Source organism: Acomys minous, assembly GCF_964271855.1.
Source record: "Acomys minous genome assembly, chromosome: 8".
NCBI classification, from domain to species: domain Eukaryota; kingdom Metazoa; phylum Chordata; class Mammalia; order Rodentia; family Muridae; genus Acomys; species Acomys minous.
In genome coordinates, this window is record NC_140489.1 from 76,410,266 (window position 1) to 76,436,886 (window position 26,621).

At 37.9% G+C, this 26,621-nt stretch overlaps 1 protein-coding gene across 3 annotated transcripts in view; it reads right to left on the reverse strand.

The window, feature by feature from the left end:
• The window catches only part of CRPPA (CDP-L-ribitol pyrophosphorylase A), a 298,335-nt gene that overhangs the window by 148,593 nt on the left and 123,121 nt on the right, over positions 1–26,621 (reverse strand). For all 3 annotated transcript variants that reach the window (XM_084791215.1, XM_084791217.1, XM_084791216.1), the window contains 2 exons: positions 24,033–24,125; positions 23,528–23,620 (listed from right to left, as the gene is read on the reverse strand). In XM_084791215.1, the coding sequence (XP_084647341.1) occupies positions 23,528–23,620; positions 24,033–24,125 (186 nt within the window). The remainder of the gene's footprint in view (positions 1–23,527; positions 23,621–24,032; positions 24,126–26,621) is intronic.

Genomic DNA, 26,621 nt, shown 5'->3' on the forward strand with positions numbered 1-26,621 from the left:
GATGCAAAGAACACTAATAAACATGTGTGTTCTTTTGAAATACCTAATTTAAATGGTTTTTTCAGAGTTATAAGTTTTCCGATTACGTATGCTTGCTAACCAGAAACATTTTAAAGTTTACCCTACCTTCACGCCCTATGTGGGTATGACCCTTCCACCCTGCTCACACAAAGAGAAATACATTTCATACCAAACATACATTTTATTATGTTTCTTCTATACCAAACAGGAATGAATTTTTCCATCTTAGCATTGAATTTGTTTTTCTAAGTAAAATTATTTATATAAAACTTTTTATTTGTTATTGCTGGAGATTAAGCCTAGGGCCTCACACACGGCTAACATGTATACAACTATTGAGTTATGTTCCAGCTCCTACAATGCTCATTTTAAAAAGACATACAATATTTTTAATACATATTAGTTCAATAGATATTCAATAAGTGCTTTAGAACTTGTCATTAATACAATTAATTAAAAATATGTATATATAGCTATTTCATGTCATACGTACAATTATATGGCAAAGAAAAAACTTTAAAATGACATTCCACAGCGAATCTAAGCAAAAAAAGAAGAAAAAATTTTCAAGAAAATTAACAGCAGAAAAGCTTTCCCGTGAGCTAACCAGCTGATGTGTAAGGGGAGGAGAATATGGCTCTGGAAACATGGACCTTCCCTTCCTATCCCTGCTTCCCTGTCACCATATAGGTAGAGCTTCAACTGTTTTATGAGGCAATGCAGCTTATGATTGCTATCTAATGAGCTGCAACATGCTAGACTACACTGCTTGACTTTCCACCAGTGTAGTCTAGCCTGTAAATCAACGGGTGGTACCCAGGCCCTCGGTGCCCACTAGCTATAGCAAGGTATACTGATTCCCACATAGAGGTCCTGTAAAGGGTGGTTCACCAACCAAAGACTCTTTCATATCCTCGAGGAATCTACATCTACAAAGTCTCCTTCCTATGGATTTGCAATATTTAAGTGAACTGGACTTGGAGATCGGTTTGCAAACAAAAAAACAAGCTAACTTACCAGACTCTAGACAATTGTGGATATTACAGTCATAGACAGAACTTAAAGTCGGGGAGCTGGCTAAGGGGTATCACATCCTCTCCTCAGTAATGCTGCCAGAGACTGTACACCTTGATACTAAGTCACCTTGCCTGAAAGACCACTGCTGAATGATGCTGAAGGCGCCAAAATATGATGGAACTTTTAAATCTTTCCAAGTACCAGTATCACATAGACACTATACAATTCTGCTGGTTACATGACACCCATAATTAATGAGTGAACTAGCAAACGGCTTATGTGTTTAACCTTGGACAGCTCCATGGGTGGCAAGGGCTCTGGCTCCCAGGGTTTACACAAAGCTATCTGCACCTCCTGTCTCCTGTACTCAATCCCACATATGCTTTAGATTTCTAGAGTGACCAGCTAATATATCACTGGCCCCAGAAGACTTCCAAGTAATTTTTAATAATTTAAAATGTGATTTTCATTAATCTCTAAGGACAGGTACATTTGCTAAAGTAACAGAACTAAATATTTAGTATAATAAAACTCCAATTTACTACTCTTAATTTCATTGTTCATGCTTCCAGGAAGCCCAGAGAGTGAAGTCAAGATTTGTGGTATGAGGGGGAAAAGACTGTTTATTTGACTAACAACAACAACAAAAAAAACTTAATTTCTGGAGTTCTAATGTATCCAAATAACACATTGCTGAATCCAACAAAAGTGTAAGGAATTGGTCAAGGAAAAAAGTACTGGTAATTATCAAATAAATGACTTAGAAGAAAACAGATTGAGACCCGTGAGTTTGACACAATAGATACTATAAAATGACCCACATGTGTACAGAAAGTAAACTGGGTAGATTAGGCTCAGCAAAGCAAAACATGACTTTTCCAAGAACGCACAGGATATATCTACCAGCTGGTAACAGTGGCCAGCTGCTAAGCAGATCAAAACAGCATTTATCACCAGGATCAGAAGAACTCTTCAAAAACTTTTAACTTGCTTCAACTATTTAAGAATTATATGAAACATATTAATGAAAATTATTTTAATTCTGTGAACTGTATTTCAATAAAAGAGAATAAGAGCATGAACAAGCATCTCACACTGAACTGCCTCACTCAGAGCAAGTTTCAATGTCTTCATGAAGGTCAAGACAGAATTTTGATAAATGGACACAAATTAAGTTACCAACTAGCAGGGAAACCCGGACTAAATGCACAACAACTGCTTTTCAAATCTCTACAAGCCACCACATATCCTAGAAGGCTGGGGAAATGATCGCTTCCAACAAAAAGTAACAAATTTAAGAAATCTGCATGAATACTCTAACCATACAAAAGATTTTGCATTTTCTTTTGACTTTAATATTTTTAAGGATAAGTGTTTTATAAAAGTACTAATGGTACATTAGAGTGCACAATTATTTTTCACACCTTCATTTGAAAAGGCAAAAAAAAAAAAGAACAGAACCAAAACTGTATTTTAAACAGTCAAAAATGCAAAAATGTCTTAAGTTGGAGCAATCTGCATATTTTTTGTGACTTCCCAAAATTTTGTTTTATAACATGAAACTTAAAAGTTGTCTGTAGGTGATCTGGATAAGCATTGTGTGATTTTTTTTTGTAAGATGATTAATTTTTTGAAGTTCATTCATCAGTGAAAGAGGCTGCATGTATTTCCTCCATCAACTACAAAGCCCACTACACACCACCTTGAACTTGTACAAAAAGATGCAGGTATATCGATACTTGTAAATAGTTTTTACATATATGCTGAGCTGGTATAATTCAAAATAATTATAACATCAAATGGGCTTTCCAAAAGATAAGGTATCTTGATTATAGTGAGAAAATCCTTTTTTTCCCCAAAAAAACTCAGAAACCCACAATGCAGGCACATAGTATCTGTAAGTAGTACTTAGAAAGCCTCTACAAGCATTCTGAGCCTTCATCCAAAGAGCAAGTGGACTCATCAAATAACTTCAAGCATTACAATATCCAAAATATATAAAGAACTCAAGGAACTAGAAATCAAAAACTGAATTTAGTCCACAACCAGCTGACTCCATCCTTCTGGGTCTTAGCACAGGCAGGACACCAGGGCACACCAATTGCCTAACTTCTTTCAACTAATCCCAACAACTCCAAGTTCACCAACCTTTAACACATGAGCCTTTGAAGGGCGTTGCAGATGGAAACAGCAATACACACTGTGTGGCTGTCCTGCCCTACACCAAGAGCTCATAGAGCTTGCAGCGCCCCAGCCAGATATTAGCACACTAGGCAGGAATGATCTGCCAATTCCCCAGTTACTTCTCATCTGAGAATGTTCTAGAATGAGAATAATGTTTTATTAAATTATTTTTAAGATCTCATTTTCTTCTAATGATTCAGGTTTCAATTACCCAAAGAAGACAAGCATTGACATTATTAATCCATGTGTCTCCTGTGCTGAGGCAGACTGAGTGCTAGGCTTTACTCCTGAGCTAAGGATAATGGTTTTTATGACAATCAACTCTCACAACTGCTGTGAGAATTAAAGGGGGTCATTTATTTTTAAAAGAGAACAGTGACTCATTTCTTCACCCATCAATAAGTGTCTGTTATGACTAATGTTGACATAATTGCATTAATAACACGCATTAGCAGGTAACATTTGTTAGGAGGGTTCTGAGAGTTACAAATGGAGAATTCCATCTCTGCCAAATGTCAAGAGCAAGAAACACAAGATCGTCATTGAACTCTATCGCTTCAGCACGCCTGGAACTCAGTCCTAGTCATCCACACTCTGAAGAGGGTGGCCAGTGCTCTCCAGTGCATTCTCTCTCTCTCTCTCTCTCTCTCTCTCTCTCTCTCTCTCTCTCTCTCTCTCTCTCTCTCTGCATATTCTAGATGAGTATTCTGTCCCAAGGACTCAACAATGCGTATGTGACAATGACATGACTGTATTAGGTGGCGCCATTCACAAATAAGAGGTCTCCAGTAACGATGGGGGTGAAGCAGAGGGCATTGATAAAACTTGCTGTGCTCCACCTTAGCAGTGACTCAAATGAAGTCTTAGCTTCAGAATCCTATAAAATAAAGCCTCTGGTGCCTGGAAAATTGAATTATATTCTGCTTTTAAAGGGATCACATGTGCAATTGTTGCAAACAGCATTCCAGTCTAAGCATGTTTGCCAAGAGTAGCACTTTGCACTGACTCCATCACCTTCCCACACATTCATAAAAAGCCATTCAGAGTCTTAGAAAACTGCAAAAATAATCTATTTTTAGGTCACTTCATATTCTTATCCTCGGGGAGGAGCACTTAGGTTTGGTAATGTTCTTACCATGTTCCTGTCTCTGCTAGAGAGTCAGTTCAAAGTCCATGGGTGCTATGGATTTCTGTTTGGTTGGCTGGTTTTATCCTGTTTTAGTTTTCAGAATATAAAATATTGCAAAAAATGGTTCAAAAAATCAGGGCCTATAATTCAGACATAGAAGACTTGGTAAAGTCATTGACATATTAAATAATAATATATTTGTATGTAATACATGTACATACTATATTTAGTGCCATTATATGAAATACAAGATTTTAAAAATATTAAAATTCAAATATTAACGAAACAAAATATACATCAAACTTGTCATTATGTGAAATCTTCTTTTGATTTGGTTTGGTTTTTTGTTTGTTTGTTTTTGTTTTTCAAGACAGTTTCTCTGTGTAGCCTTGGCTGTCCTAGACTTGCGTTGTAGACCAGGGTGGCCTCGAACTCACAGAGGTCCACCTGCTCCTGCCCCCTGAGTGATGGGATTACAGGTGTGTGACACTGATCCCAGGTATGGGAAATCTTCTTAAGTATACTGTGACAAAAATACTAGAATTATCACCTGGGCACCCAGCCTTCAAAACAAAAAGATCCTTCTTGAATGTTTTCTATCTTGCTATCAGGTCCCAGTTTCACGGAACATAAAATTAAAAAGCTACACCTCTCTCCCATTTACTATAATACCAATCCTCATTTCCTTGCTTTCATATGTATTTCTTTCCTTTTTGTTTATTTGTTTTATTTCTTGAGATTGGCGGGGGGGGGGGGGGGGTGTTTCACTATGTAGCCCTGGCGGGCCAAAAAGTCTCTATGTACACCAGGTTGGCCTCGAACTCACAGGGCTAAGCCTGTCTCTACCTCCCAAGTGCTAGAACTAAAGGTGTGTACCCAACACGCTTAAATACTTTGCTTCATCATCTGCCTAACTCCGCTAAACCTGAGCTGCTATGGCAGGAAAAACTATTATTTTTTCATTATTTCTTAGAGCATTATTAAGAAAGAAGTTTCTTCTAAATAAACCAAATCCATGAAGGCAACACTTCTCAAACTCTGGGTCATGACCTGCAGGGGCCAGACATCAGATATCCTGTTATCAGATATTTATACTACAATTCATAACAGAAGCAAAATTACAGTAAGAAAGAAATAATTTTATTGTTGGGAAGGCGTGTCAGGCCAACACGAGGAACTGAAGTAAAGGGTCATCGCAGCACCAGGAAGGATGAGACCCAGTGCATCAAAGGCCCCTCTGCTTTGTCTAATCCACTCTTTGTGCTGCATTCAGAGTTTCAAGTTAGCAATCCAACCTTGGCTCTTAGCCACTTCAGACCCACCCACCAGCTCTCTCCAGCTCTAGCCATTCCTTGCTACTCTATCATGAAGTACGATGTTCTTCTGACACGTCAGAGCTGGACCCCTGCTCAGTGTCCAGCCCTCAGCAGGCTAAGCAGTCAATTCTCCTGATACCTCTCTCTAGACTCGCTAAGCATTAGAGCTTGTGTGTCTTCGCAGTTCACCTCCACCTGTTCTCAGTTCCTCGTTCTCTCAAGTAGTCATTGATTCCTTATCTACCGCTTATTTAAATGGGAAGGAACACAGGGATTCTTGAGCTGTTAGCAACTACAGCATTTCCGTAGTTACTGTGGTCGCTATATTAAATATTTATTTTTAAATCCCCATTTGAAAAATTGAAAAGATAAGTACAATTATATCTGTACTTAGCTGAGATAAAAATAATATGGGAACTTATCTAGAATAAAATGCCACAACTCCTTCAAAATGGATGACTTTTTTTTTAAAAGGAAGTAGCTACAAAGCAAAATGTAAACATTTCAAAAGATTTTTCACATAGATGTTTAGTAAACACTATATGATTCTCTAGCATTAAAAAGTCAAGTAGTACAGAGGACAATTCACTGGAGGTGACTAATATATTTTTTCTATTATTTACACAGAATTATAAGAGGGATCAGGAACATGGACTTTATCATTGAGATATTCATTTTCAAAAAATAATGCCCAAGACAGGCTTACAAGAATAGACTGGTAGGAAGAAATGATTAATTTTATAACTACTTTCAATAGAGAGGTGGTGGGAAGGTAATGAAAAAAAAAAAACAAAAGGAAACAACTAGGACTATCCTTAAAAGCATGCACACACTGTGAAAATAAGAGAATAAGAATGATGAAAACAAAAGAAAAATAACTCATAACTCTTTCTCGGTCACAAAAGTGGCTTGAAAATGGCATTTCAGCCAGGCATGACAGCACATGCCTCTAATCCAAGCACTTGGGAAGCAGAGGCATTCAGATATCTGTGAGTTGGAGGCCACCTGGGTCTACAGAGTGATTTCCAGGATAGACTCTTGAGAAAGAAAGAAAGAAAGAAAGAAAGAAAGAAATGAGAGAGAAAGAAATGAAGGAAGGAAGAGGGAAGGAAGGAAAATAGGAAAGGAAAAGGGAGGGAGGGAGGGAGGGAGAGAGGGAGGGAGGGAGGGAGGGAAGAAAAGAAAAAAAAAGAAGGAGAAGAAGAAACAGGCATGCCACCGCACCTGATTCATATTAAACAAGGCTGATACAATGACAACTGCTTTATATTTTAAATATACGCAGTGGAGAGAATTGAAATGTGAAATGATTATACAACATGCTGCTATTTAGAAATGGAAAATATTTTAAAAAGAAAATCCCCTTAGATGCAAAAAGGGCATATCTTTTTGTGGATAAATGCTATTCGGGACTGAAGGTCATAGACACTAAGCAGCGAGGACAGGTTAAAGTATGTTAGAACTAGTACCCATACCTGGGGCATTAACTCCAGATTCAGAAGCCGTACCACGTGAGACACATGAGAATATAATTAACTTTCTCAACTAAACAAGATTAACTCAAATAATGTACACAATTAAATAGTGTGTGCAAAGTCAGGTTCCATATGTTTATATTGTTTATATTATATCAAATATTATGCAAGTATAACATATAAGTTTAACAATATTTAAAATGTGTAGTAGTTTTGCAAAGAATCATTAAGGTAGGATTTTTATTAAAGCTCATTTCATTATTTAAATAGAAGGCAGTAGCACAAAAGCATCAAGGTAGAGAAACTCTCAAACACATTTTTGTTTGTGGTATATACATTTATGAAGAGTAAAAAAAACATTTACCTAGAGCGAATGTCTCAAAGCACAGAGTGCCTCCACAGCCTGGGTAGATCATTACTGCATCATTCTCTCTACTCACAAAGAGAATAGTCACTAGGGAAAACATACACACATTATCTTTTCTCAATCCCTGTGTAGTTTTAAACTAAATTATCTACTAAAATATGAAACCAGAAAGCTAGAGTGCAGCTACCACCATAAGTCAAATAATTAAGTGGCATGGTAACGGCTAACATTCCACTGGATCAAGCATTTTTTTTTTTTAATGAATGACAAAGTCAATCATCCAATTGTTCCTAGGGCTAGCATCAATATAAGCTCCTTAGCAAAGCAGTCCACTTTTATGTTCTTCATTGCTTTATTGGCCTCACTGCTTCACATGTCAGTTTTCAAACCGATTAACTAGGATCACACTGGCAAAAATAATTGCAAATTGTTTTGCACACTGAACCAAGCTGAACAGCCTAGTGAAAATGGGAAATAATTAGAAAATCCTAAATCTGCGCTTAATTATAAAAATGTACTTATAATAAAAATTAGAAAATGTCCTCTAAGTTCCATTCTGCTTCAGACTCCATTGGGCCACCACTGTACCTGAAAAAAAAGGAATGCTCTCCTTTAAAAGGATTAAAGTAGGAAGGTATATCTATGAGAATCCTTTCCCTATACACCACCAGTTGATGTTCATCACAATTAATCTTTGTCCATTTCGATCCCACAGCATGAGCTTTCCGCTCACCATGTAGCCATAAGCAAAGATCTAAAATTATAGCAACCCAGTCACTTCTCTCTATTCCACACCCCTCATAAGAATGACTTCAGCCTGCCTCATCTTTGTGTTAGAAACTAATTCCTTTATTACCACACGTGTAAAAGGCTCCAAGGGTAGTCTTTAACCAGTATTTATCTAGGTTTTATTATTGACTTAGGCAGGAAATACCTGAGACTTACTGTATTAGCACAAGACAAGAATTTGTAAAACTTGTACAAGTAATTCCACTTCTGTTGAAGTGGTACGCAGGCAAGAAAGAGAAAGCCAATGCATTTAAGTGGAAATTATTAATACTTAACATGGAAGGCAAAGAAAATACTTCAGAAGGAAAGGCAGAAGTGTTCACAAGGCTAGAAAAGCAATGTGACTGAGACTGCAGCGGAACCAGGACTACCCCAAGACCAGCCAGTGGTGGGCTCCCAAGCTGCAACAACCATTGCAAACAACAGTCATCTAGAGACAGGAAGCAAACAGACTGAAACATAACCCCCGTGAGAGACACTGGGAGGTAAAGCGCTCTCCTTTTCACATTGTGAAATAACTTGTACATTGACAACACAGCTTTTCAGACTAGGAATGACAGGCTTAACAGCAGAAAATGTACCAAGTGAGCAGTTAAGTAAAGGGAGAGAAGTAAAAAAAGCAAAAAGTAAAAGAGCCATGTCTAGAAGAATCTGGTGGGAAAAGTTACAAGATCGTGGATTTTTATAGCTTAAATTCAGGAAAGGCCTCATGACTGTGAAGCTAAAATAAGAAGCCATTATACTTAAAAGAGGCCCCGCCCTATTTTCCAATTGGCATTTGGTCTTTATTAGGTAGGAACATTGGATACATCTATGTGTATATATGTATATTTTTAATCTTTTTTCCATTATTTAACACATTCATGAAAGCATCAAAGTAGCAAGTGTATGTTTTGTACAGCACACTGGATTGATTCTGTTCCTGGGGCTGCCACTGAGGGCTGTGGAACCTTCTGGAAACAATTTACATCTCTGTGACAGCTTCCTCACATGTAAAGTATCAAGTGTCAATGGCTGATGGTTTTCTGGGCTTTTTATAAGTTATTGTATTATTTGCTGACATGTTAAAATATTAAATATTTTAAACTATTTTCAAGACCTCATATTCTGACCTGTTATACCTAAAAACTATTTCCTACCAACAACAACTAAGCTAGGTTTAATACCTTTGTAGGCTTAATTATGTTTTTACAATACTAAAAGTCTATCCGATACTTTATAATTTTTGTAAGAATGAACTCACAAAGTTTCCCATTTCACATAACACCAATAAAACTGGACACTGCCAATGCAAGGTGGAGCTCTTGTGTGAGAGAACTATAGTAAAATTATTTTTCTATTAAAGAAGTAAGCACACGATTTTACTAAGTAATATTGAGCTTGCTCTACTTCTCAAGTTTGAATTTCCATTCATAAATGTGTTGCCTGATTTTCCACAATTGTAACAGCTAATGATTTATTTGATGTTTAGAGGATTCATTCCAACACACTGAAGAGTTAAGCTTTAAATCATAGGCTGTCCACTCTCTAAAGAATGTTTTGTGGAAACACAGCCTGGAAAGATAGGATTCCTACTGAGCTTTTCAGACTTATGTGTACTGTGAGGGTTTTACCAGATCACTTCTCTATAATCTTGCCTAGAGTACAGATGTGGGTAGTACCGCTTCCTGTCATCTCTTTCCCCCACTGCCAGGAAAAATCAACAGCTCTTTGACCATGTGTCCATCTCAGTTCACAGTCTTAGTCCCTTTTATTCCTGCTTCATTTAAATGGAAGCCAATGATTTCCTGTCTGATCTTAATATTGAATTTACTTTTTTATGAAATTACTTTTTAGATTTTCAAATGCTCTATTTCTAGACATATGTCCATTATTATTGAAGTAGTAAATGCAAACAAAATAAAAAAATAAAAGCAGAGAGGTGTGTGTGTGCCCCATGTTCATAGTTCTTGTATAAGGATACTGTGAAAGGAACTTTCAGATAATCCTCTAAGCAGCAGCCATCTGACGAAGGAAGTCAGATATGCATGGCCCCCAACTTAGACTGTCCACTTCGGACATTTCTTTTCCACCAGGGTGTGGCAGCAATCTGCACTTAGTGGAAATCAAACATTGAATTCTGATCTTCTTGACTAGTGCTAGGATACTCTCTTTTTTTTTTTTAATTAATTTATTCATATTACATCTCAGTTGTTAGTCCATCCCATGTATCCTCCCATTCCTCCCTTCCTCCCACTTCCCCCCTACTGCCCTCCCCTCCCCTATGTCTGTGTCTGAGGGGGACCTCCTCCCCCTGTATATGCTCATACGGTATCAAGTCTCTCCTTGGTGACCTATTATCTTTCCTCTGAGTGCCACCAGGCATCTCCATCCAAGGGACATGTTCAAATATGGGGCACCAGAGTTTGTGTGAAAGTTAGATCTCCTTTTCCACTCAACAGTGGAGAATGTCCATCGGCTAGTCTGGGTAGGGGTTCGAGGTTTACTGCCTATTTTTTCCTTGGCTGTTGCCATAGTTTGCAGAGGGCCCCAGGGCCCGGACTCGCCTGTAGTTTTCCAGGACCCGCTGGATCCTTCTATTTCCTCTTTCTCCCAGGCTTCTCACACCTAAAGTCTCAATAGGATGTCCTCCCCTCTTACCCACTATCCTGGTAGGTATAGTTTTTCATGGGGACGTACACCTTGGACTAGTGTCTCGATATAAGTGAGTATATACCATTTAGCTCTTTTTGCCTCTGTATGAACTCACTCATTATGACAATTTCTAGTTCAATCCATTTGTCCACAAATTTTGGAAATTCCTTGTTTTTAATAGCTGAGTAGTATTCCATAGTGTAAATGTACCACAGTTTCTTTATCCATTCTTCTATTGAGGGACACGTAGGTTGTTTCCAAGTTCTGGCTATTATGAATAAGGCAGCTATGAACATGGTTGAGCATATGTCCCTGTTGTGTGGTAGTACATCCTCTGGGTATATTCCAAGGAGTGGAATAGCTGGGTCTTGAGGAAGCCCTATTCCCATTTTTCTGAGAAAGCACCAGATAGCTTTCCAAAGTGGTTGTACTAGTTTGCATTCCCACCAGCAATGCAGGAGTGTTCCTCTTTCTAGGATACTCTCTATGATACTACACAGTGAGTGTCAGTGTCCAGCTAGCTACACTATCCTGAGGGAAAATCACTTACATACTCCACAGCGTAAGCTGCTTAACTACAGTGTTACGTACAATATGGGTGTCAAATGTATTTTCATCATAAGATGGGCTTCTTGGAATGTATAATAAGCCAACTGTAAGTTGTGGAACATTTATATCATATAGTCTAAGGAGGCACAAAAAACAACTTCAGTTAAAGTCAGAAAAAGCTAAGACTCCTTATAGGCTAGACTAAGCAGCATCAGATATCATATTTGAAGAAAGAAAACAGCCAGTGTACTAAACAACGAACTTTACTCATAACAAGATAATAGTCAAAAATATAGGGAACATACAAAGTCAGCTCTCCACAAAGGGAAAGAAAGCACAAGCCACCCCCACCAGGGCAATGTTCTCCCCAGTCCCCATCCCTAGTACTGAAGGAGGAGATGTAACAGGAACTGGACACATCATGGGCCATGGGCAGAGATGCAGGAGCGGTCCAGGCTGTGAAAATGTAGGCTCAGATATAAAGGGGGAGGAAGTCCCCCTCTGGCACAGTCATAGGGGAGGGGAGTAAGGGGAAAATGGGAAGGAGGGAGGAATGGGAGGATACAAGGGATGGGATAACCATTGAGATGTGGCAAGAATAAATTAATTTTAAAAAAGGGGGGAAAAGAGAAAAAATAAAACAAGGCAGTAAACAAACAAACAAACAAAAAACAAAAACAAACAAAAAAGAAAAGCAAATGTAGGCTCAGGGGTAACCCATGACCCTGAAGCTAAAGATCTTCTATAGGCACCATGGAGAGAGCACCCTAAGAAGGAATCACACAAAACTGCCTGGGTAAAAGACAACACAGGTATGTAGAAGTAAACAGCTGACCAAAGTAGTGGCTGTGCCAGGACCATGTAATTAGCACATTGTGATGGTTTGAAAGAAAATGCCCCCTCCCTCCCATGGGTCCCATAGGGAGTGGCACTATTTGGAGATATGGCCTTGCTGGAGTAGGTGCAGCTTTGCTGGAGGAAGTGTGTCACTGGGGGCAGGCTTTGAGGTCTAAGACGCTCAAGTCAGGCATAGGGGCTCACTATTACGTTCTACTGCCTGAAGATCAAGATGTAGAACTCTCAGCTACCTCTCCAGCACCATGCACGCTGCCACACTTTCCGCCATGACTATAATGGTGTAAATCTCTGAACTGTAAGCCAGCCCCAAGTAAATGTTGTCCTTTATAAGAGCTGCTGTGGGTGGCTAGGCAGTGGTGGTGCACACCTTTAATTCCAGAGGGATTCTGATCTCTCTGAGTTCAAGGCCAGCTTGATCTACAGAATGAGTTTCGGGGACAGCCAGGACTACACAGGAAAACATTGTCTCAAACCAAACACACTCACAAAAAGAGTTGTCTTGGTCATGGTGTCTCTTCACAGCAGTAAAACCTTATCTAACACACAGATGCTCCTGATCTGAGCAAAAGAGTGAACAGTGACAGAAGAAGCCAGGGCCCCAATAAGACAAACATCTCTAGCTGAAAAAGTAAACAACCACGCCTGTGTGGTCACATTAGTACCTAGGACTTAGGAACCCAAGCACTGGAAGTGTGATCACCCAGCACCAGCAGAACAATAATGGGTAGAAATTACCCCAAACCTGCTGACTTCTGGGGAAAATCCAGGACTGACACTGTTGGAGCAGAGTTTGTTTCCCAGAGCACACAGCAGGTGGCTGAGAGAGACCTGAAATGCCATATTGAGAGGCATCCAAAGCACGTAGTACACAGAATTAAAAATAAAACCAATATTTAATAAATCAAAGAGGATGTAAACAAACTCCTAAATAAAAATACAAAAGTACAGCAAACAGAGTTTTGAAAAAGACAATAAAGGACATGAAAAGGAACCCAATAAATAAATTAAAATACTAAAAAATAAAATTAAAATTTTAGAAGCGAAAATCTCAAGTCTTAAAAATAATAGGTCCTTAGGAAAAAACCTCCCCGATACAATGTATAAGGAAAGGACAGGCATATGGGACACATTTATAAGACAAAATGTCATGGAAATAGGAGAAAAACTTCAGGGTAAAAGTACCAATGTTAATCAACAAAATTATAGCAGAAAATTTCCAAATCTATGATGAGAGATGACCATGCATATTCAGTAGGCACAGATTAGACCAGAGAAATACCTCTCCATACTATAGTCTAATTAAGACCCTAAGCACAGGAACAAAGTGCAAAACTGACATTTGCAAGATGGATACACAAAGTCACATATGAAATGAAGCTCATCAGAATTCCAGCGGACTTCTCAACAGGAACTCTCACTCTAACTCTAACTCATGGAATGTGGCCCACCAGTTAGCACAACCACGAAGGGTGAGCCCTTGAGGACTTTACAATACTATGGAGAATTACTCTGCTTGTTGTTTTTGTGGCCAGCACATCCCTCATAATCTATGAATCGGATGAGAACTCTACAGCGGCTGCCAGTCTCTCAGTGGGTAGTATACTGGAACGCACGATAACCATGTTTGACCTCTTTCAGGCACTGCTGCTGGGGCAGACAAATGATTCAACAACCACCCTTGGAAAGAAACTAGAAATGTAGAATGCTAGCAATGACCACTACATTTAGAAAGAATTCGTAAAAGTAGATTGTCTAGAAAGTTAGGTTAAGATGTTTTGGTCAGTGGCTCAGATATAGAAAATCATGAGGAACCATTTGAAACTCAAAAAGGCACATTCTTTTTTAAATATATTTTATTAATTTATTCATATTACATCTCAATTGTTATCCCATTCCTTAATCCCCCCATTCCTCCCTCCATCCCTCTTTCCCCCTACTCCCCTCCCCTGTCACTGTGACTGAGGGGGCCCTCCTCCCCCTGATTATGATCCTAGGGTATCAAGTCTCTTCTTGGTAGCCTGCTGTCCTTCCTCTGAGTGCCAACAGGCCTCCTCATTAAGGGGACATGGTCAAATATGGGGCACCAGAGTTCGTGTGAAAGTCATACCCCACTCTCCACTCAACTGTGGAGACTGTCCTGTCCATTGGCTAGATCTGGGTAGGGGTTTGAAATTTACTGCACATATTGTTCTTGGCTGGTGCCATAATTTGAGCAGGAACCCTGGCCCAGATCTGCCCATCATAATGTTCTTCTTGTAGGTTTCTAGGACCCTCTGGGTGCTTCTATTTCCCCATTCTCCCATACTTCTCTCACCTAGAGTCCCAATAGGAAGTCTTCCCCTCTGTCCCACTTTCCTGGTAAGTGAAGACTTTCTTGGGACATGTCCCTTCGGCTAGTGTCCAGATATAAGTGAGTATATACCATTTAATTCTTTCTGCTTCTGGGTTAACTCACTCATTAGGATCATTTCTAGTTCAATCCATTTGTCCACAAATTTCAGGAATTCCTTGTTTTTAATAGCTGAGTAGTATTCCATAGTGTAAATGTACCAGTTTCTTTATCTATTCTTCTACTGAGGGACACTTAGGCTGTATCCAGGTTATGGCTATTATGAAAAAGGGTGCTATGAACATGGTTGAGCAAATTTTCCTGTTGTGTGCTGGAGCATCTTCTGGGTGTATTCCAAGGAGTGGCACCCTCTTAATAGTAGAGCTAGGGACTTTTTGAGGTTGCTGGGCAAGAACAATAGCCAAATTAGCACTTGCTGATGTGACTCTCTTGCTGAAGCTGGACTGGTGGTCAGATGATGATTACTTTCTTGTTCCCATTTTTGCCCTCAGCTTCGTGATCCGCTTTAATAGAAACTGTTAATGAGTAGATGTGCACCTTGAGGATTTAAGGTAGAAAGGGCTCATAGTTTTTTATATAAAAGTTTAAACTTGTGATTCGCTTAAGATTTTTCCTAAGATTACTTTTTAAGATAATTGATTCTTTCTTTGTAACCACAAATTGCAGCCTGCCAGTTAAAGAGAACCTGGAGGAAAAAAAATTACCTCGTTTGCTTACACTTTGTTAATCTATCACAAGTTGCTTAGTTACAAATGTATGTGGGTTCTTGGCAATAATTTGTTTTTCACATTTGTTTCTCACCCATAATACATAAAACATTTAATCATGTTGAGGGTATTGGGGAACATTTTTTCTGCATATACTCATTGTAATTGTTCACTTAAATAAAAATAGAATGTAACCACATTGTGATTTTTGTACTGCTTGAAAGATTTGGCTGGGATGTATAAGCTGTGGGAGAAAAAAAATAAGTTGTTGGAACTCACTCATTTGAGTTTACTCCACCCACCCAATATGTATAAATTGTGTGTGTGTGTATATATATATATACATATATATACATATATATATATATGTAAAATGGTTGGAGCTTGTTCTTTGGAATTTGCTCCATCCACCCAACGTGCATATGTGTGTGTTTCTGCATGCACTTATACATGTCTGTATGTATGTATGTATGTATGTGTATGTGTGTGTGTGTGTGTGTATATGTGGAAACTTGTTGAAGCTTGTTGTAACTTGCTTGTTGAAGCTTGTCTTGTTCATCCATTGAGTGTGTGTGTGTGTGTGTGTGTGTGTGTGTGTGTGTGTGTGTGTGTATGGTCTTTTTTCTCTTCTTTTCCTTTTCTCTTGTTGCTGGCAATATGCCCCCATTGGTTACAATCAGTTCCAGCCTGAAGAGCCAAGCCTTTTACCCTCGGTTCGCTGGGTAATCAGTCACTGGTTACAAGCAGTATTGGCCCCATCACAAATTCTATGCCCCATTCAGTTTACCCTGTGGTGCTGAAGCTGGACTTCAACAAGAAATATACCTGATTATCAAAGACAAATGCTTCCTTATGAAAAAGAATGCAAATGGCATACCAACACAAACAGATGCAGGGAGTGAGCAGGTGTCCCTGTTTTAACATCTGACAAAATGACAGTCTTAGAAAAGATACCAAAGGTTACTTCATAAGATGAAGGGAACAGGCTGGAGAGTTAGGAGCTCAGCAGTTAAAAGCACTGACTGTTCTTCCAAAAGTCCTGGGTTCAATATCCAGCAACCGCATGGTGGCTCACAACCATCAAATCTATAATGACATCTGATGCGCATTTCTGGCATTTATACATACATGCAGATAGAGCACTCAAATACATAAGAATACATAAATAAGTAAATCTCTTAAAAAAGGTTAAAGGAACAACCCATCAAGAAAGTACAACTCTAAATATATATGCAATATACGCTGACATACACATTTCATGAAACCAACACTCTATATGTAAAGTATTTACAAATTAACTGCAACACAACAATGATGAGTTGGTGAGAGACTTTAATAGCCCAATCTCATGAACAGATGGGTCATTCCAAAAAGAAGCAAGTTAAAGAGCATCTTAGTTAAATGCGGTCTAGATGAAATGGACCTGACAGATAGCAACAGAACAATCTATGCAAATATTGCAGAATATACAATCTTTTCAATAGTTCATGTAACTATCTCTAAAATAGATTGTATAATAGAATACAAGGCAAGTCTTAGCAAGCATAGGAAGCTGAAATAATTTCTTACATTTTCTACTTCATCATAATGAAGTAAAATTAGAAGTCAATAGTGAGAGAAATCAGCAACAGGAAAATTCAGACTCATGGAGATTAAAGAACATGGTATGGATTGAGGAGTGGGTCATCAAGGAAAACAAGATGTAAAATTGAAAATGTCTCAAAGCAGAAAATAAAGACACTACATATCAAACCTGTTATGTACACTCAAAGCAGTTCTGAAAGCACCTATGTTTAAAAATATAAGATAGACTTAGGATTTTAGAATATCTGAAAAAATGGCAATCTAGAAGAGATAACAAGCCAAATCCTAAGTCAGCACATGAAAGAAATAATAAAGACTATGGCATAAATTAACAAAATGGAAGTGAACAAATATAAATGACCAACAAACTAGAATCCTTAAAATGTTAGATAATCCCTTAGCCAAACTACCCAAAAAAGTAGAAGATCAAAATTGATAAAATTAGAGAATAAAGAATAAACTTGACAAGAGATACCAATAAAATTCAGAAAATTATTAGTGCTATTAAACTGAGAAGCCTAAGAGAACTGGACGAATTTCCATGCTATACATCTTACCAAAATTAAACCAAGAGGGCATAAACAATTTAAACAGATCTATAGCAAGCAATGGAACAGAAACTTCAAAAAAAAATGCCTCAAAAAAAAAAAAAAAAAAAAAAGGTGCAGAGCCACATGTATTCACTGCTGAATCCTACCAGATGTGTAAAGTGCAGAGCCACATGTATTCATTGCTGAATCCTGCCAGATGTGTAAAGAGCTAATGCCTCTCTAACCACTTCATACACTAGAGAGGGGAGCAACACAACCACAGGTTTTATGAAGCCAATATTATAGATATCAAAACCAGATAAACACACAGAAACAAAACCAAAACTGTATGCCAAGTTCCCATATGAACACAGATGCAAAATTCTCAATAAAATACTTGCAAATCAAATTGAAGAGCACGTCAGAAAAACCATTCATTTCTCCCAATTAGTTACAACCCAGAGATGTAAGGGCTTCAATACACACTAGTCAACAAATATAAAACATCACACAAACCGACTTAAGTGTAGAAATCACATGAATGTGGCTTCAACAAAGTCAAGGATCCGTTTATTGTAAAAAAGCTCTTAAGAAATTAGGATTAGAAGGAATGTACCTCAACATGATAATATTCTATAAAGAATAACAAACTTGCAGTCACCATTATGCTAAATGGGAAAAACTCAAAGCATTTGCACTATAAAATCCAGAACCAGCCAAGACTGCTGACTTTCTCTATTCTTATTCATGAGAATGCCCAAGGTTTTAGCAAAGAATTAGAACTGGAAAGAAATAAAGCAAATGCACATAAGAAAGCAGCAAGATGGCATAATCTTCTTCTACACGGGAGACAGTAAGGATTCTAAACGGTAACTCTTAGAACTACTGAACACTTTCAGCAAAGTAGCAGGATACAGCAACAGCATAGAAAATTCAGTAGCATTGATGCATAACAATAATAAACATACTGAGAAAATATCAGAAACGCAATTCTAATCACAAGACCATCAAAACTAATACTTTGGAGTAAACCTGCCTAAGGAACTGAAAGACCTCTACAATGAAATTTTTAAATAATGGACAAAAACAATCTAAAGAACAAACTACAAGATTTGGAAAGATTTCCCGTGGTAATAGATTGGCAGAATTGAGATTGCACACATGTTTACATTACTGGAAACATTCTATAAAATTCCAAAGACAGTGATATTTTAATGAAACTGGGAAAACCCTAAAATTCATAAGAAAGCATAACAGATTGAGTAGCTAAAGTATTTCTAAGAAAAAAGAACAAAGCTGTAGATAATCCACTCCTGGCTTCGAGATATATAGGGTCACATTCATAAAAGCACTAAAAGCAGCACAGAAAGCACTGGGATAATCACAGACACATAGATCAACACAGTCGAGTGGAGAACCCAGAAGCAAGTCCACACAGTCCCAGCCAAGACACCTAACTTTGACAAAGATATATAAAAAAATCACAGGACAAAGTTACCTAACTTTGACAAAGATATATAAAAAAATCACAGGACAAAGTTACCTAACTTTGACAAAGATATATAAGAAAATCACAGGACAAAGTTTCGTGAATAATGGTTCTGGAACTATGGATAGGCACACATACATACAAGAATGAACCTAGATCCCCATCTCTCACCCTGAATAAAACCCAACTCCAAACTCATCAAAGATCTTAACATGAGATGTGAAATGAGGAAGCTGTTAGAGGAAAATGCTCGAAAATATAGATAGACAAGACTTTCTCACAGTAATCCTCCAAAGATTTAAATCAGTCTTAAGACAAGTATCGTGTTTTCTCTTTTCTTTGGATCCCAGATTTTGTAGAGCTGCATAAAATCATGTGAATATTTAGGAAAACAAGAGGAGAAGCCTAATTGCCTAAGAGACAAAGCCAACTAATTGGAGTGGAGGAGGAGTGGGGAGAAAGAGAAGGGTCAGAACAGGAGTGAGGTGAAAGCAAATTACGTAATGATACAAAAATATCATGTGAAACTTGCTATTATGTACAATGCCTATTCACCAACACAAAATACAGAAATCAGGCTTAAAAAGAAAATTCAAATATAGTCTTACATAATTTTTGATAGAGAAAGCACTAATTTTAACATGTATTTAAGACATTTTTGCTATCATAAACTACCTAAATTGTAAATGTTTTCATATGACTAATCTATAATAGAGTCTTTTCTTCCAAATAGGGAATATTCTCCTAGTGAGAGATATACTTGTTATCAGACAATGTGAGTTATTCTACCCAATATTGGTTTCTTACATTTAATACAAACATCTGATTTTAATCAATTGGCCAATATTTACAACAATCTCTGACTTATTGTAAAAATATGCAGTTACATATACCAAAATGAAGATTTTAGGTAGATCAAAGTAATGCTAGCTTCCAACATGGGGGAAGGGGGCATTTGATCACACCATTGGCTAAAAGCAATTAGCATTTGATTGCTCTAATAATGTCACACATGTAGTGTGGCCACACAGCAGAGCTGGTCCCAATCCCAAGACTAGTTGGCCAACACAAATTGGACCCAATGGGGTAAAAGGAAAAAAAATTCATCTTAAAGTTGAGTAGAAAGGCGTAGGACAATTAGAGGGTGGACATATGAGGGGTAGAGAGGATGTGTTCAAAATGCACCATGTGACGTTCACAAATAATTAATAAAAATATAAAATCTAATGCAAGTTTGTTCCTTAAATAATACTAAATGTTATCAACAGAGGAATATGCCAAAGTAAACCAATATAAAAACAAATAAAGGGAAAATAACAGTGATGAGCAAATAGATGACCTAGAACAGTATTTTGAACATCAAGAGTTTAATAAAGAACTTTTAGAAAATTAAACTTACCCAAAATGTTTCAGAAAAAAAAAGCCCTTGAAATGAAGCCTATTATAACATATTGTTATGCAATAGCCACATGAGTACAAAAATTATGAAAAATAACCTTTTTTAAAAGAAAAAAACAAATTTATTTTAATAAGTTTCCTAATTCTTTTCAAAAAACTGTTTCCTCTTGTCTTTTTGTAGAAATGTTGTACCCTACTTCAGCTGGATCTCGAAGTAGAGCCTGCTTACCCATGTCAGCTTACCCTACGTAATAAACATCTCCAGTGCTAGAGATCTCCTCTAAAGCACTAAAGAAACTCCTGTGAGTTTTCATTAAGTAACCACGTAATAAAGACTTGCGCTAACTCTAGATTAAAATCTAGTCTACTACACCAAGAACTCAGGAGCATACTGGGGGCTCCTTTCAGTGTGTAATTTCCTAAACACGATCAATTCAAAAGCTGACTGTCCCTGTTGATGACAGAAGCCAAGGAATTACAAAAGGATTTTTGTGTATCTACTTGACAAAATGAGAAAATGTGACCTTCATCATTACTGATCCGAGTGCCAATGATTACCTCTTTAAACTCCCCACGGCCAGTGTGATGGCTCAGTAGATAAAGGCATCAAGCATGTGCACAGGATTTAAGCCACAGAATACAGTGAAGAACATTAACCAACTCCTATAAGTTATCCTCTAACCTAATGCACATGTGTATCCATCCACACTTGTACACATGTGTGCACACACACAATTATTTCATTAATTAAACTCAATTTTAAAAGTTCATACACTAATACTTGGGTCAAACGCCTCAGTTTAGTTGACCTCCAGGCCTCCTTTTCCTGTCCTTGACCTCAACAGCACGGGAAATAGTTACAGTGTAAGCGATAACCTTCTAAGTTGACGAGTATCAGTTAAAAACTTCACAGATGTATAAAAGAGAAAGAAATGAACATAATTTCCCTTGGCTTTTAGCTGACTCTCCCCAGGGAGAGTCAAATTGGAAGTTGGTAGCTCTTATATGGTTCCTATGGCACGAAACAGTCCTGTAAGCATTTACAGCTTGGAGAGAAAGGGATAAAACATCCATGTACTCCCAACACATGGAGATGAGGAACCCAAGGGCATTCCTGGCAATGTGGTGACTGTTAGACAATCCTGTTGAAATTTATATCTATCGAACCATATTATTTCAAAGAAAAAATACATATTTATCCATAACTTATAATTTTAGAACATGTTTATAATGAATAAAGAATATCTATGTACAAACATGGCCAGATTCTTTTTTGTTTAGTCTCAGAATTTAAAGTCATTTAACTAAAGCCTCATTAAAAGTCAAAACAAAAGCATATTTTTGTAGTAATTCCTCAGCAAAGTTAATTTAGAAGGACGTGAATAGACTTCTGAGACCTCTAATATATACATTTTTCTAGTTAAATAAAAATATAGATATGTTTATGGACACAGTTGTGTTTATCTTATAAACTCCCCCACTACATGTATATATATTTTTCCATTAATGTTTAAAGAATAACATATCTAGACTTAAAGTCATTTTTATTGAATTTTATAATTGTATTATTTCTCCACTTCTACTAACTTGGAGAATGATTAGCTAAATTTTCATTCATAAGGCAACAAGTTTGGGATGCCTTTGGTCTAATGTGATGATTATGGCATAAATAACTATTAGCTTAGGAATCATATGATAGAGATGAGATACTGAACTGGGAAAGAGAGGCTTTCCAATGGAACTACTCAGGAGTAAGATAGAAGCCGTGATCAAAGCTTGGAAAGCAGGTTAATGCAAGTGAACTTTGAATCATCCTATCCAGAAAGAAAGAAGATAAACCAGACAAGTACCAAGGCCCATGCCACCACTGCAGGCTTACAGGGGCCCATTGCTGGGCTGGAAGTTACTTTCTGTATTCATTCATGCTAATCTTTACAACATTAGTGTTACCAGCTTCAATTCTACACTCAGGAAAATGAACTTCAAACTGAAGCATCTTGAGAAAGAAACTAAGCCATTGCTCTCTTCTTTTCACTGGACTGAATGGCTCCCCTGGCTTGTCACCTATGAATATCAAATGAAGATCTCTATACAAATAATCTGGACAGAGAAATAGAGGGCTCAACCTAGGACTTCAAATATGTCCTTCACCCCAAAAGCCTCTTGCAGCCTTCCACCATTGAGCTGATTCCACAACCTTCCTAAAGCACTCAATGACACTCTGTTGCTCCGGAAATAATGCAAGTGTATAGACTTCCATAGTAGCTGCTCCCCTAGCACCTATCTTTAGCACACATAACCAAATACACTTAGCCAGTGAATAAACTAATCTGACTCTACCCAACCCTTCCCTACTCCCACTGCTCCCACTCCAGGTATGCGTAATGCAGAGCTTTGTCTTTTTCTGTATAAATTATCTTATCTATAGCAAGAATTAAGCTCCCATACCACAGAATAGGCTTGAGCATCAGGCACAGGGCAGTCACTAGAAATTTCTGCGGATCTTGGAAAGTCCTGTAAAAAATCCTACAGACTTTAAGGCCTGTTTCCCCATCCAGTAAGTCTAGCATAAATTTGGATCTTATTACTCAGTGAAGTCTTCAGTCTATGTATTCTTTCAGTCAACTGCAAAGGGGTGTGTGTGTGTGTGTGTGTGTGTGTGTACTACAAAACAAATAAATACACACATATATGAATGTATATGTGGTACATAGGAGGTGGCTTGTCTCTCCAAAAATGTCTAGGCCACTCTTCCTGATACCACTCACTCACTGTACTTATGTCTTCCATGGCATAGAGAATCCATTGCTTCCGCTATGTTGACAGAACACCCTAAATACAGCTCTTAGACATTAGGTTAAAAACCAGTCAACTCGGCCACATATTTTGCTGTGCTGGTGAGAATAAAGAAATTGATGGCTAGTAGAATCAGCTAGTTTTCCAATTTCATTGAACCACACGGTCATAACTACAAAGACAAAAGTCAGAAGAAAAGTCAGCCTAGAAATTCTGAAGTCTTTTGCACGTTGGTGGATACTCAATTGAATCTAATCTTTTCCAGGTAGAATCATTAAGTTCTCAAGAAGGAAACAGAGGTTCAATGAGAGAAAAACGACATTTACTCACTTACCAAAACAACAACTACGGGATACAGGAGAGGACAGCTGCTCTCTTCAATTATACTCAGTAACTTCTGGGTTTCTTGAAAATCAGAGGGCACAACCTCAAAGAAAAGAAAGTAAGAGAAAAATGAATGGAAGATCTTAAAGAATAGAAGTTGACTCCTGGAGGGGGAGAGTTCTACATAATAGCCAATGTATTTATCAGATTAACCATTAAACCACTTGAAAAAATACCTACAATTTATATATGTTAAGATTTAAGCAATATACTGGGTTAAATTATGTCATGTTATCTATGTGTGGAAAATTAAAAATACTGTCTATGGAAGAAATATTTGCATCTCATGCTAGTAATTGGGTTCTGAGAATAATGTTTTCTTATATGAAATAGTAAAAAATACAGTTTTTCAGTACAGAGTAGATAGCACATGTAAGGGTTCAGAAAGGTGCATTCTCTTTGACACTGTATGCTCGGGTCTCAAATTCTTCCAGACATTACTGTTTACTACTTACATTCACACAGATGAAACTGTAGCACTGGTCTGTGATGAAGTTCTGAATATCTCGGCCCACATGGTCCAGAACCACAGACATGACTTTGACACACTAGGAGAAAAGCCATACCAGAAGACATTTATCGTCTAGACAGACAGGCCCACATGAACATAAGCGACTCCATGACAAAGCAACAGATCTGCTCTAAACTCATGGAGCCTTGTAGCATGTACAGTAACAAACCCAGCTGAAGTGTATCAGACAACCCCAAGAAAGATAATTGGAATTAATCTATGAATAATGTTTACTATTTTAAAATACAAAAAAATGTAGGAAATTGTTACAAATAGGCAAACAATTTTGCAGACCGAGGAAACACTCGGCAAGGAGCATGATTTCTGTTTTATGAAGAATTTGTTGCAGTGGCTATTCAGGGGCAGGAGGAGAAAAGCTCAGCGGGATGTGGGGGTGGGACTGCCGGGGCCTGTTAAACACCATAGTCTGAGCAGTAGATGTCATTCTACCTGGAATGACCAGAAGCAAAGAACGCAATAAGAAATTATTACAGTGATGTCTGTTAGAGAGAAATAGGAACTGCACTTGGGCAGTAATAACCCAAAATAAAGACACAGCCAAAAACCACCTTCTAATAGGTACCTAATCTGGCTGTGATGGCACACATCTTTGAGCCCAGCACTCAGAACAGTGGCTGGTGGAACTGTGTGTGCTCCATGCCAACCAACCTTGCCCTCATAGTGAGACGCTGTCTCAACAAACAAACAAAAGGTGGTAACGTTAGACTAGATCTAGAAGGGGCAATATATCAATCATAAAAATACTTTCCCAATAAAGTATTTATACTTTGGTATTCTCTTGTTCCAAGTTTTTCTTTAATTATAAACACAAACTTAAGAATTGTTGTATAGAACACCAACAGCCCAGGCCTTAAGGTCAACAATTAACAAATGGGACCTCATGAGGCTGAGAAGCTTCTGTAAGGCAGGAGACACTGTCAACAGAACAAAGCGACAGCCTACAAACTGGGAAAAGATCTTCAACAACCCTATATCTGACAAAGGTCTAATACCCAAAATATATAAAGAACTCAAGAAATTAAACACCACAAAACCAAACAACCCAATTGCGAAATGGGGCTTGGAACTAAACAGAATTCTCAACAGAGGAATATCAAATGGCTGAGAAACACTTAAAGAAATGCTCAACCTCCTTAATCATCAAGGAAATGCAAATCAAAACAACTCTGAGATTCCATCTTACACCCATCAGAATGGCTAAGATCAAAAATTCAAGTGACACCACATGCTGGCGAGGATGTGTAGAAAGAGGAACACTCCTTCATTGCTGATGGGAATGCAAACTTGTACAACCACTTTGGAAATCTATTTGGCACTTTCTCAGAAAACTGGGAATAAGGCTTCCTCAAGACCCAGCTATTCCACTCCTTGAAATATACCCAGAAAATGCTCCACCACACAACAAGGACATATGCTCAACCATGTTCATAGCAGCCTTATTTATAATAGCCAGAACTTGGAAACAGCCTAACTGTCCCTCAGTAGAAGAATGGATAAAGAAACTGTGGTACATTTACACTGTGGAATACTACTCAGCTATTAAAAACAAGGAAATCTCAAAATGTGTGAACAAATGGATTGAACTACAGATGATCATACTGAGTGAGTTAACCCAGAAGCAGAAAGACTCATATGGTATATACTCACTTATAATTGGGCACTAGCCCAAAAGGCATGTCCCACGAAAGTCTTCACTTATTAGGAGATTGGGGTAGATATGAGGACATCCTACTAAGACTCTAGGTAAGAGAAATATAGGAGAATGGGAAAACAGAAGGACCCAGAGGTCCTAGAAACATACAAGAAGATCATCATGATGGGTGGATCATGGCCCAGAGGGGTCTGCTCAAACTATTGCACTAACCAAGGACAATACAATAGTAAACATCGAACCCCCACTCTGATCTACCCAATGGACAGGACATTCTCCACAGTTATGTGGAGAGCAGGGACTGACTTTGACATGAACTCTGGTGCTCCATATTTGACCACCTCTCCTTGGTGGAGAGGCCTGGTGGCACTCAAAGAATAAGCAGGCTACCAAGATGAGGCTTGATAGTCTATAACCATATAGTGGGCGAGGAGGTCCCCCTCGGTCATAGACCTAGGGGAGGGGAATAGGGTGAAAGCAGGAGGGAAGGAGGAATAGGAGGATGTAAGTGATGGGATAACAATTTAGTTGTAATCTGAATAAATTCATAAAATTTAAAAAACAATTGTTGTATAGGATTCTTTTATAAAATCTAGCTGTAATAATGTCCCAGGAACTCATATCTCAGGATTCACACCTACATTGCACATATCACACCTTACAATAAAAACTTCTAAAATAAAAATGCTGCTCCTAACACATGGAACTGTAGCCCCAAGATGCCCTACTCAATAGAGTAAGTCCATATACTGTTATAAATTATGGGAGGATAGAGAGAGAAGGTATCAAGACCTAGTTCTGGCATAGAAACTAGTTCATTGATAACGCTTAAGATTTTATTTCCACTTAAAATTTGTACTG